At 36.4% G+C, this 20,794-nt stretch overlaps 1 protein-coding gene across 1 annotated transcript; it reads left to right on the forward strand.

Moving 5' to 3' along the window:
* The first annotated feature begins 106 nt into the window (after positions 1-106).
* Positions 107-16,690, forward strand: hay (ATP-dependent DNA helicase hay). Its single transcript, XM_019051718.2, has 16 exons — positions 107-293; positions 1,299-1,382; positions 2,506-2,639; positions 3,231-3,341; positions 4,377-4,526; positions 5,800-5,964; positions 7,069-7,239; positions 8,448-8,545; positions 9,542-9,648; positions 10,645-10,767; positions 11,440-11,613; positions 12,373-12,641; positions 13,538-13,702; positions 14,237-14,423; positions 15,081-15,229; positions 15,926-16,690. Exons 1-16 carry the CDS (start codon positions 260-262, stop codon positions 16,175-16,177), a joined length of 2,373 nt encoding a protein of 790 aa, XP_018907263.1. The 5' UTR covers positions 107-259; the 3' UTR covers positions 16,178-16,690.
* Positions 16,691-20,794: the final 4,104 nt, after the last annotated feature.

The raw sequence follows: 20,794 nt of genomic DNA on the forward strand, positions 1-20,794 counted from the left end.
CAAAATTCTAATCACAACAACGTGGCTGATGTTTTCCACCAAACATCATTAAATAAAGCAAGAAAATCACCAATCAACTTTGTTATGATCTTCTTCACAAGTTTGCATGCAAAAAATTATCGGTGTGATCAGGAAAAGTTCTTTCAAGCTTCACTATTATGGGAATTTCCTTATTTTTTTAAAATTGTATGGCTTCATAATTATTTTATGATCGTGATTTAACTCTATTATCATCTGTCATCATTAAAGTTTTTCAGAAATGGGAGGCATGAAACGCAGCAAGAAGGATTCAGGTACTCAACTAATCAGATACTTTATCAAGGATTCTTTTTTTCTCTCTTCTTTTGGTCTTTTTCACGCCACCTTCAAAGAGCTTCAAATTTTTCTGCAAACATAAATTTGGTGGTAAGCACTTAGAGTCTGGACCAATTGAAGGTGTGACGAGTGTAATGAGCGAAGCGCTGAAAGTAACTTTCTGAGGAAAAGGAATTTCTTTATCTGGTGAAACAATCAAAATGATCTTTTTGCAAAGCCCATATCATACGATCAAAATAGAGCTCTCAAAGTGGCAACACAAGCAGTTACGTGACCCTCCATTGCCCTCAAAGATTGTTGGGCCAACAATCTTCGAGGGTCACGTTACCCCACGTGACGTCACTTTGAGAGCACTACTTTGATCGTCTGAAACGGGCTCAAGGTATGTGCGATTACAGAAACATATTTGCTTCGAAAATTTCTGGTCCTGGGGCTACCATTGCCTACTTTGGAATAATGAAAGTGTTATATATTAGGCAGAAATATTAACCGAGGTTAACGCAGGTGATTTGCACTTACCATTGTGTGAATACCACATTTTTCCGAACTTTGACCCATATTCTAAAATTAAACAGGACTTGAGTATACAACCTAAAATTTGTATGTCTTACGAAGTTTACATTGGTGGTAATTCAATTTCATCTGATGACAATACTCGCTTTAAGTAGGTATATTTTTTCCCCCTTTTCAATCAGGTTTTGCAATGAGGTAAAATCACACAATATTTGACAAAGAATAAAAGGCTCATTAACTTTGAAATCTGAGAGCAAGAAAATTTGAAATCCAATTCTCAGTTCTGGCCATTTAAGAACCAAACCGAGCAGTGTATTCAACTGTTCTTATAGCATGTCATGCCAGTACCTTACCTTATATTTCTGGACTCTCTTCACCCACGTTTCAGAAAAAAGCTGGTCAATATTAAAGTTTCATAAAAACAAACGAAATAATCTAAAATCACTTTTTTTTTCTGTTCACTCATTCAGAAAAGAAGTCTAAGAAGAGGAAAAAAGAGGATGAAGAAGAAGACGAATACATGGTAGATACTCCTGGAGAAGCAGTGGATGCAGGTAACATAGTGTTTTCTTGTTATTATCTTTAAAAGCAATATAATATTTACGAATCAATTCTCCTGTTTTGTCATTGGTTCAAAATACTGATCAGTTCTCTGGTTGGTATGTTGTTTTTTAGCCAACATGCGTTAAATTCAGCATAAAGCTGATATCTCACTACAGAGGAAAAGAGCTCACACACAAGCACAATTTTCCATCAAAGAGATAAGCTGTTCGGTGCAACATTAGTAACAACCATTCAGGAAGGTAACTGCAGACTCGTTTCGGCCTTGTTGCGCCAATCCTCAGTGCAGTGCAGCCTCCTGAATTTTCTGCTACCAAGCTCGGAGAGGTCAAAAACAGCCCGAGACATGGGCAAGCAGTTGCTGGCGGCAAGTAAACTTGCGCCATCTAGTGAGCGATTATCCAAACAGCTCCGCATATGCCTTGGCAAGGCGGTTTTACACAAACTGATTGCGGTGGACGCATGGATTGTAAGACGGTATGGCGGAATTTTTTAGCCAAGGTGCCTTAAATTCAGCATAAAGCTAATATCTCACTACAGAAGAAAGTTGAGTTCTCTAGTTGGAAACAGAAAACAAGCAGATTGCTAGCATTTGTGGCAGTATGGCCTACTTAATTATAAGTAGGTAACACACAAATAGCTGTGAAACTTTTTATACAATGGAAAATAAGATGAGGAAAATGAAAATCAGGATATTATGAGGTGTAGTATAGGATACTGAAAACATGCATACATACAAGTATGTAGATGCTCAAAAATCAGGGAGATAGATGTTTCTCATTGATGCTATGGGAAGAGAAAGATCATACTGCCATGGCCCTTCAACTTAATGTATCATTGAACAACACCTGTTTCCCTATCAGAAGAGGGTTCCGGAAGGAGAGCCCATAATATTCCAGGGGTGCTCATTTCTTGGAGCAGCAGCCATGCGGACAAACAATAGCTGAGACCACTGCTACCTGCTCGTTCATCATTTTTAATGCCTCCACTGGATTATACGTGAAATTTCAATCAGGGAACTTTACACTTGTAAGTTGTAATGTATCTAATAATGCATCATGTCGCATCATCAAAATGTTTATGTTTCATCTAATTAATATGTTTTTGTGTTTAAAGATGGAATACCAGTTGCAGCAAAGGCCAATGTTGAAACCGTTGATGAAGGAGTGCCAGAGGATGAATTTGGGGCCAAAGACTACCGCAAACAGATGATTTTAAAAGCAGATCATGAGAATCGGCCTCTATGGGTTGTGAGTATTCTTCTCATGAAAACTGAAACTTCAGCTCCTTATTCAATCATTAACAAGAAGTCCAATATCCAACAAAATGGAAAACAATAGTGTACTGTAAAACTCATATTACATGTGTGAAGGGTCAAGTGGATGCAATCTCGAGTAAAGTCAACTCTGCTCAGTCAGGACAGTTCCGGGCAATTTTGACCCAACCAAGCTGATGTCCTGATAAACCTAAGTTTCCCTGGAAACATTGGAAAAACAGAGGAAATTTCCAATTTTTACTTCTCTTGCTCTACCTATACTTTGCTTTGATCTTCTTTATAATATCTATATTGCAAGGTTGAATTAAAAAAATTTTATTTGGAGGTGAAAATTCTATAGTTGTATTCACAAGCACTGGTCTTTTCAGTTCTTCATCTCAACTCTGAAGCACCTGTTTGAAAATATTCAAAGTCATCCAGGTATTTCAATTTGAAAAATACGAGAGGTATAATTTATCCTTTGCGATATCCTTGAAGCAGCAATCAACAAAAAAGGCCCCAGGGTTCATATCCCTGGATTTTTATCACAAACCTTTTTACATGTATTTCTTATTCAATTTCTCAGGCACCCAATGGTCACATATTTCTGGAAACTTTTTCTCCTGTTTACAAGCATGCCCATGATTTTTTGATTGCAATCGCTGAACCGGTGTGTAGACCTGAATTCATTCATGAGGTATGTTACTTCAAATTCCTCTGCAACTTTGAATTATTTATCATTCTTAGCAACAAGAAAGTTTTCCTGATGCAATAAGATTTTGATTGAGTTACGTGAAACAGTCATATCTACAATGCAGTGTTTCAACATCTCATCCATTATTTTAATACTGAAGAAGGAAACTAACCAACATTTTTACTTAAAATTTTGTGGAAATAACATTCACAAGGGCAAAAAAAATTGCTAAAATTTTTGAGTAGGAATGTGATTCCTTTCCTTCCAAAAAATTAAAGTACGTAGGAGATAAGATTTTTAAAAAACCGTAAGGTAGAAATTACTGATTTGCTTAACTCTATCAAGTTGAGGTACTCATGAATTGTAACATCTTCCTATCCTCAGGGTAAAAATATGAAAACGGCCAATCATGTGTTATGCCAATAAAAGCATGACTCCCACAAAGCTCATCACTATCACCTCTTCAATGCGCTCTATTTATGATGGATATCCTGAAATCCTTCAAAATCAATTGAGGTTGTTTTTGCATGATCCCGTAATCATATCCCTTTACATCTTGGGAATGATGAAAGCCCAGACTCCTCTTTTGTGCCAGTAAGAATACCAAAAAACTCACTTTTCAGCCCATTTCTCTCAACATTGACTTATAAGAAGTTCCACTTTAACAGCTCATTGAGCTCAAGAGGTAAAACAGAATATCAAATGAAACATGATTGAAATTTATTCGGCTTCAAATTCTTTGGAATTTTATACGTGGTCCTTTCAGTGCCTCCTTATAGAGACTGCTACAAATTATAGAATGGGAATTAAAAAAAATATATTGCTGTGTTCTTAAAAACTGTAGTAGATTCTAAGGAGCTGCATATAAGCTTAGGAATAATCATTTGCAAGTGTTGCACTATCAGGATGTTTAGCAAAACATTGTTGGACAGCCGAAGTTTGAAATACTGAAAATTAAATTATTGACCAATTATGTAAAAGATTTAATTTTTAACGGTTTTTTTTTTTTTGCTTTCTCTCTGTTTCATTTTTCCTCAGTATAAGTTAACTGCTTACTCCTTGTATGCGGCTGTGAGCGTCGGTCTAGAAACAAAGGATATCATTGAATACCTGAAACGTTTAAGCAAAACATCGGTACCTGATGGAATTGTCGAATTTATCAATCTATGTACACTCTCATATGGCAAGGTAATACATCGCTGTTTTTTTTGTTCATTCACCAGACATGGTCTGAACCAGAAAAAGAGTCACATTTTTTCTTTTCCAATTTGTACCAGTGGGAAGTTCAGAATTTACCTCATGAACGAGATACTATGACATAGTTTTAACACAGCAGATGTAAGTTAAGTTATGCGAATGATTTGAACAAAGTTATAAAATGCATGTATTCCCAATTATGTAATCCTAGATTTCAAAAACTAACTCATATTTTGTTTATTTTCAAGCCCATTTGGCCAGAAACTCTCTAGAAAAATTGTAGGTAACTGTCTAAAAGACGTCCATCAAAAGTATGACATGAGATGAACGTTTAGATTGGAATTAAATATGCTCTTTTTCGCACAGAGCTGTTAATATTTGAGTGCAATATCAGCATGCTCAACAAGATAACATTCAACTATGGGCGTAGGCATATTGCAGCTAGCCGGATTGAAGGCGCGTCACTCTGTAAAAGTCTGCACCTTGTCTCCATACCTTTGGTGGCGCAATGCTAAAATTGCCACAAAACTAGGACTATGACTACGATTCTTAAGTCTCAGCCCCATTTTCCCGTAATTAAAGGAAAAATATGTAACTTGATTGCAACCCTCTCTGGATAAGTAGGGCCCTGAATATAGTTCTAAAGATAATTCAAGTGTATTCTGTTGCCCTCCTGGTTGCTTGCACTGCTTGGTGTGGAGGGGGAACAAAGCCAGTATGCGAATGGGTTAATAAAAATTCATGAATGTTCATGGTTTATTAAATGAATTGTAAACAACAAAGGAACTGTAAAGAGAAAGTTATATTGACAAGCTTTCATTTCTTCTAATTAGTTTTTTGTCGCAACATTTTTTGTCTTGGACCATCTATATTTTCCTTTTCCTCTTTATCTAGTTGTTTTTTCTTTTTATAATTTTTTCTTTGCTTGCAATATTTAGAATGTTCAGACCTTTTCGCTATTTTTCACTCAGAGTAAGATACCATGATGCATTAATGTTCCCTCCTCCAGAAAATAGTAAGAAAAGAAGATGAGCTCCTCTTCAGGAGCGTTTATAAATTACTTAACGGACTTTGTCAGCATTTTTGCCACCCCCCCTCCTCCTCCTTAAACGGCTTTTGTGACGTAGATCCCTATCCTTAAACACCTAAGAGCAAACTGGCATAACGCTTTCTCCAACCTTCCTCCCCCTACAGTGTTACGTCATTGATGACTGGCCGCGTTGAGAAATAATTCCTACTCTTATATCTAATTTTTATTTTGTAGGTGAAACTAGTCCTGAAACACAATCGATATTTTATTGAATCTCCATATCCAGAAGTCCTACAAAAGCTCCTGAAGGATCCAGTGATTCAAGAATGCCGCTTGAGAAGGACAGCTGATAAAGATACGCTCATCACTGATACTCAAGAAAAAGCAGTCATTCCTCAGGTAGGCAATAAATCATTCAATGATTCTGTGCTATTAGCTTAACAAACAGTAACCTTCAAATGAAAAACCAAATTAAAACAACAATAAAAAAAAATAAATACATAAAAAAGTGCTATTTGTCCTGTTCAAACCTAATATCCAGTCCGAGTCGATTTTATTGTAACAAAATTATTTGACTCATTCACAAGTATTTCTCCTAAGTTACCCACAAAAAATACAGTAACGTAATTGAAGAACTTCTCATCTCCTGCATGTAGAAACGCATCTTGATTGCTCTGTTTCAGTGTTTCTTACTCACACTTTGTTTATAGGAAAACAGTCTCATTAATTTTCCTGAAATTTCTGGTGACTTTTCTCTAATCTTGTAGAAATAAACTCTGGAATATTCAGACTAGTTCTTATGTAAAAGAATACAATTTTTTTAAAAATATTGAAACAGGACAGACAAAATGTTTCATCATGCAGGAGAAGACAACCTTAAAAAGTCAGAACTTCATGCTCATACTCAGAAATTGCTGATTGTAAAGTCTAGCAGAGTAACCTTATGGTTCACCCAAAGCTAAGTCAGATGACATGTGATCTTTAGGTTAGTGCCTTTTTAGTAGTAATGACCCAAAAGCGTAGTTTTTCGTAGCATTATCAATGACTTTTTAGGATATGCTGTTTTATGTATTCAGGCTGTGTTGCAAGCTAGCACTATGTGCAACCATCTATTTAGGCTTCATCGTAAATTTCAGAGAAGAGAACTATGTGAAATAATTCATTTAGAGGACATTATCGCACACATCATTAGATGCCGTGTTTGGTATTTGGCCCTAATTTTTGCACTTCATGTGATTATTATAACTTACTGAAGTCGGAACATAGATATGAAAGGAGTTAACTGTGACCCTTATTTTCCTTGTTTTGTTTTTCATGTCTCATTACTCAACGTCAGAAATTTTTCTGTTTTTCTCTTTCCTCACTGTTTTTTGAGAGAGAAGGAAACGAAATATTGTCCCTTCCTTAATCTAATACTGCCCAATAAAGTCCGCTGTTGGTTAAATATTTTTTTGCACCATACTCTGATATCATAAAAAAATTGCATCTGTTTTTTTCCCCCAGTTTCATGGAGAAGCTTCAACATCTTCTGCCACAGATCAGTCGAAACCTGACGAAAAAAATGGCGAGGCAGTGCCGGATGACATCACTGACTTTTACGAAAAAATGGACAAAGCAGAAGAAGATAATGAAGAGGATACATCTCTGAAAACCGTCTCTTTTGAAGTAAATCAGGTAAAATAACGTTTTTTGTATATTTCTCTCTTTAATATGTTTCTCCTGAATTAAGTCTAGTACTTACAATACAGGGTGTCTACAAGTCTGGAAGACTGAGAAAATAGGGAATTTTTTCAGGTCAGGGAAATCAGGGAAAAGTGAGGAAATCAAATGAAAGATTTTAAATTTCAAATATCTTGAAATTTAAAATCAGAAAAAACATCTGCGCTGATCTCAATAAAACTCAATCAACCCATCAAACTGAATCTTAGTTTAGCCATTAGTTCAGTGGTCTAAGTCACTAGTTGAATAGTGAGTAGAGGAATGATTTTCAATTTTAATTAATCGAAAGATTAATACCTGAAGAAAAAAGGCTCTCATGTGTCTGTCATTTGCAGTGAAATTAATGCCAAAATTTTTTCATTTTCAGTCATATGCAAGGGAACTGTTGTTGTGAAAAGTCAGGGAATTTGTATCATTTTTGTCATGGAAAACATTGAAAAGTCTGTGAATTTTTCCCTCCAAATTTGTAGACACACTGATAATAAGACCAAAATTATTCTTCTAGCATGGAATTTATGTACCATAGGTATTACAAAAATTTTGTTGATCTTAAATGTAGAGTTTGAGGAAGCCATCTTTTCTTACGAATGTACATGACTAAATCAGGAATCAAATTGAAACTAATATTTCAGCAATTCATCGGTGAAATTTAATTATGTACTTAACAGAATAATCATTCATTATTTTTGAGTAAGTTAGTACTTTGGTGGAGTTAAAAAGCTTTAATACTTGCTTCAAATAAAATCCATCAAAATTTGAGATGGAGGGTTTTTCTGTTTTGTGCGAAGTCTACCTAGGCCGTGAACTGTAGACCAGTTCTCATGCAAACGAAAGCTGACAGTGCATTGCAACTTGAAGAATCTTAGATTGCACAAGTGATTTGTCTACAAATCGCAAAACCAGCTATAAAACTTGGTCGGTCCTATAGCTCGATGGGTCTCTAGATATAGCAGGTGTTAAGCCAAAATTTAGACTGAACTACCTACCTATCATCATTTTCTACAGGTTCCAATCGATCATAGACATGTATGAAATTTTAGTTGGTAATTGGAGTTAGGACCAGGTTTCAAAATGCTAATTCGAGCATGCACCAGCTCTGCTCTCTCAACTCCCTTATCCATTGAAATGCAAAATATTGTTCATTAATTTTTTTTTCTTTCCAGGAAAAAATTGAAGTCATTCAGAAAAGGTGTATTGAACTGGAACATCCTTTACTGGCAGAGTATGATTTCCGCAATGATACAGTCAATCCTGATACTAAGTATGATTATTTTTTCTCTATCAAACCTAGAAAAGATGGAGGGATGGTATTATTTTCTCTGTTTGTATTTTTTTTTTTAAATCCTTTGAAAATTTTTACGAGTGCCATGTCAATAGCTCTGTTGCACAGAAGGAATACACATAAATGAATGGACTTTTAATTGTAAAACTGCCCCCTAGTAATAATGAGAACATTAAAAAAGTCTAAAATACATTCCATAATGCACAATGTGCGTATTTTTTATTTCACATATTCAAATTTCTAGCACAAGGGGTTTTTTTTTAAAAAAACGAATTTTTGAGAAAAGCGGAGAGGTATCAGTGACTTTAGAGTCAAGATAAGAATGGGGCAACAGCAAGGAATTTTTGAAGGGTTGTAGCAATTCTTTCAATTAAATTTCGTGGAAACCCCTAAAAGTTCCTTAAAAAGCTCAATAAAGCATTTCGTAGGGAAGGAAAAGCTAATCGAGATTGGTCAGTTGAGTTGATGTAGTTGATGAAAAAATTCCTAGAGGCTCGGTTCACTCAGTACTTTCAGAAAATGAATTGAAAAACTGGGTGCCATTTACCGAGTCCACACATGATTTCTCTATTGTTTGGGTTTCCAAAATGTACTATAGAAATTTCCAAAAAAACTGCACTTCAGTACCAAATGAAGGATTTAGAAGTTAATTTCGAAATTAGGAGCAAATATTACATAACTTACCTACTTAAGCACTACGGTAGAGTGTTGATTGAGCCTGGAAATTGTTGTTACCTATTTTGATCAGAGAAAACATGGCATAATCAGAGAATTTTTTCCTGAATTCTGTTGGCTTTATAGTCTTGATTGTAAGCTCTCTTATCAATTTGACTGCACTTATGTATTTAGAAATCAAGCAGTTTCAAGTCTGTCAACAGCAGATTTTTTTGTATCCTTTGAAAGCTGCTTTTTTTGAACTGAGGAAGCTGTATCTTTTTATGAACACCTTCTGACCAGTGTCTCGTTTTTTTTCAGTATCGATCTCAAGCCATCAGCTGTCTTACGTCCTTATCAAGAAAAGAGTCTCCGCAAAATGTTTGGAAATGGACGTGCTAGGTCTGGTGTCATCGTATTACCTTGTGGTAAGTTACTTGCTTTGACTTAAAATTTGATTAGTTTATTTGGGTTTCTACAGTCAGGAAATACCAGGGAATTTTAAAAAGCTAGAGAAAGTCTGGAAATGTCAAAGAATGAGACGTAAGTGTCGTGTAGTGTCAAGGAAAAATTAAGTCACCTTTATTGGCTTCCTTGAATGGGTTTGATGTTTCGAACAACAAATTTTACATAATAAGTATTTCAAATGATGTCTTTTTATTTTAACCATATGGCATATCCTCAAATGTAAAGGAAATTTACTAAAATGTGTCAGGAAAATCGGGGAATTTCATTTTCTAAATTCTGCAGAAATCCTGATATGAAATTACAAAATATCCTTAAAAAAAATTCTATGGAGCTTTTCATGTTGTTTTACGTTTTGCAGCATGAGAATAAAAAACTTAATCTTGACATGTCGCCTAACCCTCTTTGATGGGCCTCCCGGCAAGGTATGAATCAGAGCATTATGCAGCATGTTTTCTCTTCCAAACTTTAAGAGGAAAACAAAACACAATTAGAAGTCTCTAAGGTAACAAAGCCATGATCGTTGACACTATGCTACGTAATCATCTCAAAATCAATTCCTAAGCAAGATTAAAGAGTTTATGATTAACACTGGTTAAATGGCCAAAGTACAAATGAAGTCATTTGTAGAATCTAACTTCTATTTGGACTGCGTTAAAAATACCTATTGATATCTCGTTCAGGAGTTGATTTCTGAACTTCCCGTTGTGTGAATCATTTTGTATGTAAGATTTTGAAGAGGAAAAATTTGGCGATTATTCTTATTTAGACCTTGTCTGGTGGCCCGTTACAAATATTCATATCTAAGAAGATCAGTATTCTCAATTTACAAGTGTATGATGCATCAAAGTAGTATTCTTCTGTCATTGAAAGAAAACTATCAAAATTATCTCTGAAGTTAGGAAACTTTTTTGCAACTCAGTATCAGTATGCATTTGACTTTTTTCTCTTTTTTTCAGGTGCCGGTAAAAGTTTAGTTGGTGTTACTGCGTGTTGTACAGTTCGAAAGAGAGCTCTAGTCCTGTGTAATTCCGGTGTGTCCGTGGAGCAATGGAAACAGCAATTTAAAATGTGGTCAACAGGTAGGTCTCAAAATTTCATTTTGCTCTTGGGACTTCTGTCTTTATTGAGCCAATTTATTATTAAGTAATACTTCGTAAATTCTTCGAATCAGATAAATATTGGTATTTTGACAACATTGCAAGAAAAAGAAAAGAAATAAGGCAGTCAAACACTGTAAAAACAACGAGACTTAAATCCTCTAGAGACTGGAAATGAGAGAGTCGCTGAATCTTTGTCAACAGTATACGTAAAGATCAGAATATACCTACTCGGTGAGCAGGCTCATTGTGTATCAATGGCCAAAGCGCAAAATGGCGTATCTTAGTGTGCAACATTGCATACTTCCTGTTATACTTTATTTTTTCTTTAGAACCCTGGTCAATTCAACCTCTCAAAAACTGTCTTGATTTTTCTTGTTTGTTTGCAGAATATTTTGTATAAATTTCAAGCTATACCGAAAGTTGACCTGTCTCTTTTCAAAAAAATAAAATATTAACGGAAATTTTTTTTCCTAGAAAAGCAAAAAAAAAGAGGAAATGAAAATAATAATAAGTCAGACTTAGGTGTTTTACCAAAACACTGGGGTAGTATTAATCTTGCTGCCACCCAAACCACATACTTACATGTGCCAGGATAAAGATTAAGTTATCTTTCATGCTCCGTTTTAATTGAATTCTCCAATTTTTCCATAGCTGACGACGGTATGATTTGTCGTTTTACCTCGGATGCTAAAGACAAACCAATGGGATGCAGTATTCTAATAACCACTTACTCCATGATTACGCATACACAAAAAAGATCTTGGGAAGCAGAACAAACAATGCGATGGTTGCAGGAACAAGAATGGGGTATCATGGTCCTAGATGGTCAGTAATAGTTTTTAATACTGCCTCAAATTTGTCCTTTCATTTTTTCCTCTTACCTCCTTAAATTACTTATTTGGTGTTACTATGGTAAATGAAGGGTGAAGTTGTTGCACCTCACAAAGTGGGACTTAAATATACCCAAATAAAGGCATTGTTCACAGCTTAAATCAGTTTTTTTTTTTTTTTTTTTTTTTTTTTTTTTTTTTAAATCTGAATGTCTTATGATCAAGGGTCGTACTCATAGTCGTTCCTTAAACGTTAAGGCCTCTTTAAGCCTTAAAAGTCACATTGATAAAAAAGGCCTTAACATCCAAAGAACAATTATGAATAAGAACCCATGTGAAAACAAGGAAGGATGAAATAGTAATAAAACTGCTCTAGCCTAGTGGAAAAGTCCATATGGGCTAGCACAGCAGTGAAAGCAGTAACTGAATATGATAATGCAAGTCCTTGTTTTGACAGCTGTATTCTGAGATCTCAATTTGCCATGCCAAAAAAAGATTTTGATACTTGACTTATTAAATGATAAAAGAATCAGTAATGACACCTCCTAACTTGTGTTTCTTCTTCCGTATGTGAAGAATATTCTACGAAAATTACAATTAATAATGTAGATTTGTTTACATTAGAGCAATGGAAAGAAAGTGCTTATGAGTTGCGTGTCTGTTTGGATAGCATATCCATTTAGAATTTATTCATACCTTCATACACCTTACCAAATGTCCATTTACTTATTGAATTTGTCTTCTTTTTTCATAGAGGTGCACACCATCCCTGCTAAAATGTTCCGAAGAGTTTTAACCCTGGTTCAGTCCCACTGCAAATTGGGACTCACTGCAACCTTGCTCCGAGAAGATGACAAGATCGCTGACTTGAATTTCTTAATCGGACCTAAATTGTACGAAGCCAACTGGTTGGAGCTCCAGAAGAGAGGCTTCATTGCACGGGTTCAGTGTGCAGAAGTATGGTGTCCAATGACTCCAGAATTCTACCGCGAATACTTGATGTGCAAAACTTCTAAAAAATTAGTATGTATTTGTTTTGAAATGCTTCTTACTATATGCAAACATTCCTGATCAAAAATGTAAATAAGACTTAAAAATTTTCCAAAGAATGAGAGAAATATATTTTCTAGTTTTCAAATCTAGTATGATAAGTATTTGAACATCAAGAAGTAGGTACACATGTCAGGAAGGGACATTCAGAATGTTAGCTCTCAAGAATGCAATAATTGTAACAATTTATATGCTCGGCTGACGTTTCCTTGATTTTTTTTAAGTGCACAAGGCTTAAACATATTATTCATACAGATGCTCAGGTGTCAGAAACAAGTAATGTGTAAGTTTTCCAAGCGAGGTAAAACCATCAAAAAAGTATAAGCTCACCTGTGTACCTTGTGGAATAATTGCCCCTCTGAAAAATCAATTTGTTGCCGAATCTGTGATGAGGGACCCTATCATCTAGGAGAAAATTCTCTTAAACTCTTTTTAGAGCCTTGAATCATGATTTTCTATAACCTTTTATTTGTCCTGGATTCAGGAGTCACATTTTTTTAAATATTTGAGCTTTCAGAGTCAAACTTGCGCCAAGATTTCTAGATTTTCACCCACTGTTCATTTGCAAAGAGTTAAGGAAAATTTTCTTTCAGAAGATATGGTCCATTTTCACAGATCAGGTCAATGATTAGCTAAATGATAACATTGAATTTCATCTGATCTGTCTAACATTGAGCATGATGAGTGTCGATTTCGAACGCTTTTTTTGGATACAGATAAAATAAAATCTCAATGATACTTTGTAGTCATTGCAGTGCTGAGCTTCAATTTTCAGAGGCCTCGAGCACCCACATTACCTAATGCCTAAGTGATTAGTATGTATAACCAATATAATTTTTTCAAATGCATCTTCTTATTTTTTTGCGCAGTTATTATATGTAATGAATCCCAACAAGTTCCGTGCATGTCAGTTCCTTGTGCGTTACCATGAGAGGCGAGGAGACAAGACAATCGTTTTCTCCGACAATGTGTTCGCCCTTAAACACTACGCTATCAAAATGAACAAGCCTTACATCTATGGACCCACATCTCAGGTAAAAGGCTTATTAGTTCTGTACAGATATACCCTCAGGATAAAATGCTCACCATTAGCCCTTCTTGGCTGAATCAACAGCATCCGATGCAAGTCTCAGGTAGAATGATAGAAAAGTACAGATTTGGCTCAACTGAAAAATGATTTAAATTTGCAAATGTTTTTCCTCCGATTTTTTAGAGAATTTTGTTCGTAATTTGATTTGAAGTATCTGAAAATTTCTAGGAAAAATATTCATGATTTTCCTTAAATATAAATACTTGATGAGAGGAAATTTTGCAACTTTCCAATGCTCATACGGCGTTTTTCCCAAACACGGAAGTATTGATGCAGTATTTTGTGAATGGTTAGAGTTTGCAGTTGAATTTTTAAGGCCTCGCATTCATACATTTCTTTATGATATTGCATTTCCAAAAGAGATAGTTAGATAAGAAATAGTAAAGGTCTTTGTATTTCAATACTTACTTATGTACTTCTTTTTTACGAAGAGTATATGAATACATGTTTAATAGCCTAGTGCTTTTATCTATTTCAGGCAGAACGAATTCAGATTCTACAAAATTTCAAACTGAATCCGAAAGTCAATACCATTTTTGTCAGTAAAGTGGCTGATACATCGTTTGATTTACCAGAGGCCAACGTACTGATTCAAATTTCTTCTCATGGTGGATCTCGTAGACAAGAAGCACAACGTTTGGGAAGAATTTTGCGAGCAAAAAAAGGTTCGTTCACTAATAGAAAACGCACCTTATTTCTCTCTTTTGTCTCTTGAAAGAAAGTATTCCAGAATTAGTCTATCATAATATCTTGTGCTTACTCAGGATCATATCACTGTGAAACTGCAAAAAAGTAGAGCTCTGTTGCAGTGTTTTAAAATCTCCAGGAAGCTAAACCAACAGTTTTATTTTTCACAGAATATTCTTCACACAAAAAAGAAAAATCATCGAATTTTTCAAAAAAGAACATTCAGTAGTTTTCCATACACCTAAAGTAAAAAGCATGATAGGAAGTCTGCAATGCCGTGAACTGAGGTACGCGTCTCTGCAGCTTCTATCGATACGTAAAAGAAATAGTGACCAGTCAGGATATATTGAGGTAATTTAGATAGTTAAGGGTAAATAGAGAAATTAACCAGAATAAAGCATCATGAATGGGATAAATGTAAAATCGACAGGGATGAATAGGTATGAATTAGGATACATTAGGTCAATCTGGGAATAAACAGAATCAGATGGAAGAAATTGGGACACAGTGATATAAATCTTGAAAAATAAGAATAGATCTCTGTAAATCTCGTTAAATTTTGATGTGTTTACATCCGAACATGAAGCATTCATCACACATTATTTCTACACATTTTTTACTTTTTCAAATTTCAGGTGCCATTGCAGAAGAGTACAATGCATTCTTCTACACACTTGTATCTCAGGACACGCTAGAAATGAGCTACTCCAGAAAAAGGCAGCGGTTTCTAATTAATCAGGGTTACAGTTACAAAGTCATCACAAAACTGTCTGGAATAGATGATGTAAGTCCATATTTAAAGAATTTTTAATGTTTAAGAATCATCTTACAATATGAGCTGAGTGTATCTCCTAACTATTTGCACATTCTGAAATACATTGTGCCTTTGCAAGAGACATAAAGCCAGCTCATCCACAAACCTGCTCACAATATTTTTGCAGTTTGTCTCCCTCAAATTTTTTAAGTGTCATGCTGGGCTTCCTTTATTTTACGTTTTCTATTCTCATTCATCTGTTTACGAAAGGTTGTGCTTTTTGTTTTGGATTCACAACATAGGCATAAGTTCTGGTGCTTACTTTTCGTAGTTCGTGTCTCTCTCCTAATTTTTCCTCTTTTTTCCTCCCTTTACTTCGGTCCTCCATACATCTCCTCTTTTTTTGTCATTGTTCTGAGCCCACGTCTGACAGTACACGACAAAATCACTCAGCACAGACCCTCAACTAGCTCATAATGAAAGGTATCAAGCATACTGTATATTTTACTTTAAGGTTAGCACAGTAATACATTGTTTATCAGTCATTTTTGGCATTTACAGAGATATTTTTATTTTTTTCATTTTTTTCTCATTGAATATTACTACTTAACCAACAATAATACAATAATGGCAGTTTTTTTCTCTCGCTTTTTTCTTCTTTTTTTCTTTTTTTTTAAATCAATTATTTCAATTTGTCTTTGACTGACATCAATTTTTTCAAAATAGGAAACTGGTCTGCTATACACAACGAGAGAAGAACAGAACCAGCTTTTGCAGCAAGTACTACAAGCAAGTGAAATGGATGCAGATGAAGAACGAATTCCGGGAGAAGGTGGTTCCAGCGCAAAGGGCGTGAGAAGAGTAGCTGGCAACATTGGATCGCTTTCTGGAGCAGATGACGCTGTCTACATGGAGTACAGGACCAGGCCTGCCTCTAATGTGAAGCATCCTCTTTTCAAAAAGTTCAGAATGCGGTAGTAGAAGAAAAACTGCATGCTACCTCTCTCCTTTCATGATTAGCTGAATGTTCCATGAATATCTGCCGTGATGACATTTTCTGACCTCAATGGCGGAAGTCAAACAAAAGATGCGGACTTTTGTTCGGTTTTTCAACCTCCTCTCCATCCCTTCTCAGCTCAAAAAGCCTTTGCAACACGAGCCATAATTCTTGTCCAACATCATTTTAAATAAGAGAATATCATATTTTTCACTATCAAGTTGTTGCTTTGTCCTAAAACATTGTATACTGTAGGTAGTTGGATACCTTAAATAAAATTGCAAATCAAATCATCCAACATTATACCCTCCGTATCATTGACTCAACATCAAATGCTCTCCATATGTAACCCTCTGTGTACTTATGCAGAGTTTCCTCTGAAGCAACTAAATTAGTTTTGTCAAATTTTCCATCATTGCATTCTCCTTGGAATGGTTCCTAAATCTTTTCAATAGATTACTGTACATATTGTCAAAGTTAATTATTTTTTAATGAATAAAAACTTGTTTTTTTTTTAAAAAAAAAAAATTGTTTTTTCTAGTGTTTTTTCCCGCATATGTCTGAAGTCTTGAATCAGTATTTCAAGACACAGCGCCAACTCTAAGTCTCCTCTGAATGCACTCCAATGGTCCTCGAGCAATGTTTATAGAGAACATATTAGGTATTTTTAATTTTTTAGTGTAGAAGATTTGATGGAATTTCCTAATTTAAAAGTTCAGTTTTTCTACCAAAAAAGAATTTCAATTGGTTCTCAGAAGCAACTTGGTTCCGATGTGCCCCTCCCCCTCCCTGTCCCTCATCCTTGGTCTATTTTTTCCTTTCAAACTAACTTTTTATGTTTTATACACTATCAACCTCTCTTACTCCAATTTCATTTCATAATTGGATTGCATTTTGCAAAAAGAAACCAGGAGCATTACAATATTGCTAAGATTGTGCAGCTCATTTTGTCTTGGAAGGAACACCTGAATATCTCTAAACAGTTTCTATTTTACTCGCTAAAGAATGTAAATTTAGGACAAAAATTCCCATGTAAATTTCATATTTTTTCAGCATATAAATCGTTAAACCGCAATGGGTGAAGTTGCACAATCTTAGCAACATTGCAATGCTCCTGGTTCCTTTTTGCAAAATGCAATCCAATTAAATTAGGAGGCTAGGCCCCCCTGGGCGCTACGTGGCCCAACTTCCATAAGGCTCCACGTCCCGCGTGAGTTGGTCTGAGTACATGGAACAAGCTCATCTAGGGACTACTTGCTACCAATAGCCGAAAAAATCATGAAAATCGGCCCGATACGTAGATCTTTTGAGGCAGCATGTGCAGAGAATGGTCGAAAATGGGGGGAAGGGGGGAGTGATAAAAGTTTATATTGTTGAATAGAGGGAATTAACAACTTTATCACTTAGTATACAAAAAACTGGGTCATATTTCCAAACTCCGAATAGAGCAGGTTCATTTAGAAACAATCACCTGCCAATAGCAGCAAAAATCATACACGTTCACGATACAACTATTCGATGGGAGCTTATGTTGCCTACACTAAAAATTGAAGGCGAACTGACTTGGTGTTAACTGTTAATGTGATATTTCCCGTGTGGTAAAAACCTAATTTGGAGTGTGTACTGAGTGAACGTGCAATATCATAAGGATGCCATGTTCCACTTCTCTCTCTTTTCTTCTTCATCTTCCTATTTTTCTTGTCTTCTATTCCTTTCTCATTTCTTCTTTTTTTCCATTTTTCCTCTTTTCCTCATCCTATTTTTCATTCTCTTCCTTCTTTCATTTTCTCTGGTTAATTCTCGTCCTTCTTATTTTTCCATTTCCTCTTTTCTTTCCATCTCATTTATATTTTATTCTTATTCCTTCTTCATTTTCTTGTCTCTTTCCTTTATCTTCTTCTTCTTTCTCTTTACTTCTTCTCCATCCTCTTTTCTTTCTTTTCTCCTCCTCCTCTGCTTCCTCCTCTTCGTCTTTCGTTCTTCTTCGTCCACGTTTCTTCTCCCTTTTTTTCTTTTTCTCTCTTTAGTATTCTTGTTTCCTTTCTCTTCCTTTTTTGTTCTTCTTCCTCTCCTCTCTTCTCCTCTTAATATCTCGTTTTTTTTCTCCACGTTCCCTTCTTCTTGCCTCTTTCCTTTTTCTTGTTCTCCCTCTTTTCTTCTTTTCCTTAAGTATCCGTTTTCTTTTCTTCCTCTTCTCTTCCTTTCTTTTTTCTTGGTTTAGTGGACAGGTGTTAATGGTCACAGTTGATAAGATACTGCTTTAAAATTAACGAATACTACTAGTTCTTACAACTTGCTCATTCCAATTTCTTATTCTCAAACAAGAGGGAAAAAAGTGTTTCGTGAAAAACAGCTTTAAGATAGCAGGGCCGGATTTAAGGGTACGGCAAATTTAGAGGGCGGCAAACGTTGTACCTAATTCTTTCAAATGAAGGTATCAAGAAAAAAATCTGATTCAGAAAAAAAATTAAAAACGAGAAGAGGAGAAAAAATCTCTCATTTCCTGAGAGTTAAAGTATAGTAATTTCTATTTTGTTCGTCTACCGGTGATACAAGAGACAGCGCCTTTCATTAGTCTAGTTGAGAGAGAAACCAAACACGCAATTTGGTCTGGAGCGGCGCGGCGCAGAGAGCAATGATGACGAGGACTTGAGATGGAAAGGAGAAGTCCTCGGCGCGCTGGTCAGCATGAAGTACATATTAGCGCCTACAAGACTGCATGAATACTTCACGCATTGCGTCAAACGTAGTGCGGTCAGCAGCGCAGCGGTTGGCGTGAAACTCATAGTGCCTACAAGACTGCATGAATACTTCAAGCATTGCGTCAAAAACAGTGCGGTCAGCAGCGCAGCGGTCGGCGTGAAACGCGTAGCGCCTACAAGACTAGGATACTTCACGAATTGCGCCAAACACAGTACAGTTGGCGCGGTGGCGGAAATTAAAATCATTAAACCACATTCATGTTTATTCTTCCATAATTTTTTCGTTCATTCTTATAAATGAAAAGCCTTGTCCACACAGAGATAAGTTTACGGAACTTAGTTTTCGCGCAGAGTTATAATTAGCAATCTGTGCATCATTTGATTATGAAAATTGACGAATAATACCTCCCGCAGCCTAACTTTATTTTAGTGTGGGTAAGAACTAATTATTTTTGCGGCATCGAGAAGCTGGTAAACTGTAATTACATAGTTTTATTTTAAAATCTTGTCACTAAGTTTTTAGGAGCACTTTTTTTCTCTCCCTCCTTATCCCTCTCATTCCCCCTTTTTTTCCTTTTTCGGCCGTAGGGGAGGGCGCATGCCACTTTGCCCCTTCCCCCCTAGATCCGCCACTATCTTATGCACACATAGCTCGTTTTAGCATAAATACGCCCATTCGGCGTTGTCCCGAATTTGGGCACACGTGAGTGCTCATGATAATCGGTGAGAGCCGTTGGAGTTTTGCGGTGGCGACCGGAACTCGGGTAGCGCAAGCCGAGAGACGAGAATCGTGGATTCGTGGGGCTTCTCGGTCGGCGCTCGCGTCACGCTGTCTGCCGGAACAGGGGCGCGAGCGAGCGGGAGGGTGACGCTTAAACTTGTCAAACGATTTGTTTTTGCAACCATCAATGAGAACTACATGCATTGCTCACATAGGTTCCGCACACTACCCCGGCGTTGCCTCCGTCCGATCTTTTTCTTTCGGGCGCAAAAAGAAAGTTACCACCCTTCTCGGGAAAGGAACCTAAGTACTTATGTAGGGTGCTCTAAAAGTCCCGCCTCCCCTCCGAGATAAAAATTAAAAAAAAAAAAAAATTGAGGGTATCCTTTGGCTACAGCAGGGGCGCCAGGTTTTTGAGACAACATTCCGAACCGTTAGTACCTAAGTTTGAAAATTTTGTTTTTCGTGCCTTTTGTCACTTTTCATTTTCCAAGTGCAGTTTTTTTCTGGCTTCAATATTTTCGCAATTGGTATCTTATAAAACTGTATGAAATAATGTTCTTTTTAAAAGACGGATTTCGATTATTTTCCTTGGCATTTCACCCACCTGACGTTTTCCTTTTCTAGAGAGAGGGAGGAGAATAGGCCTGGGACACCTCCCCCCCCCCCTTCGAAAGCGCCTACTTTCAGGACACCAACCGGATGTTCAGTCCGCGGCTAGAAAAGGAACGTGCATACCTAAAAATTTTAAAACATGTGCATTTTGCAAAAAATGTAAATCCGACTCAGCAGGGCCGGATTAGCACTCAGGGGCCTAGGGTGCTGGGCATCAGGGGTCTAAAATCCTAAATTTGAAGGGCCCCATGACAGTCAAAATTCTCGTCTTACGGCCTCTCTAAGTCCGTCTTTTAAACTCTAAGGACCAGGATCTAGAATAAAAAAAAAATCGCCCAAGGGGGCTCGGAGGGCTGCAACACCCTGGCACCCCGGCTAATCCGGCTCTGCGACTCAGCCCCCCCTCCTCCCCCTCCGGGTTCTCCTTTAGTTTCAGGATGTCCCTCAAATCTCTCCTTACGAGATGCTTGAATCAATCTCGCATCATTTAAAAAAAAAAAAAATATATTGGTGCCTGCACTGCCTTGCTTAGTTAGTATCGGATTCGACCTCAAATAAAT

The sequence above is a fragment of the Bemisia tabaci genome, chromosome 1 (genome assembly GCF_918797505.1).
Source record: "Bemisia tabaci chromosome 1, PGI_BMITA_v3".
Lineage (NCBI taxonomy): Eukaryota > Metazoa > Arthropoda > Insecta > Hemiptera > Aleyrodidae > Bemisia > Bemisia tabaci.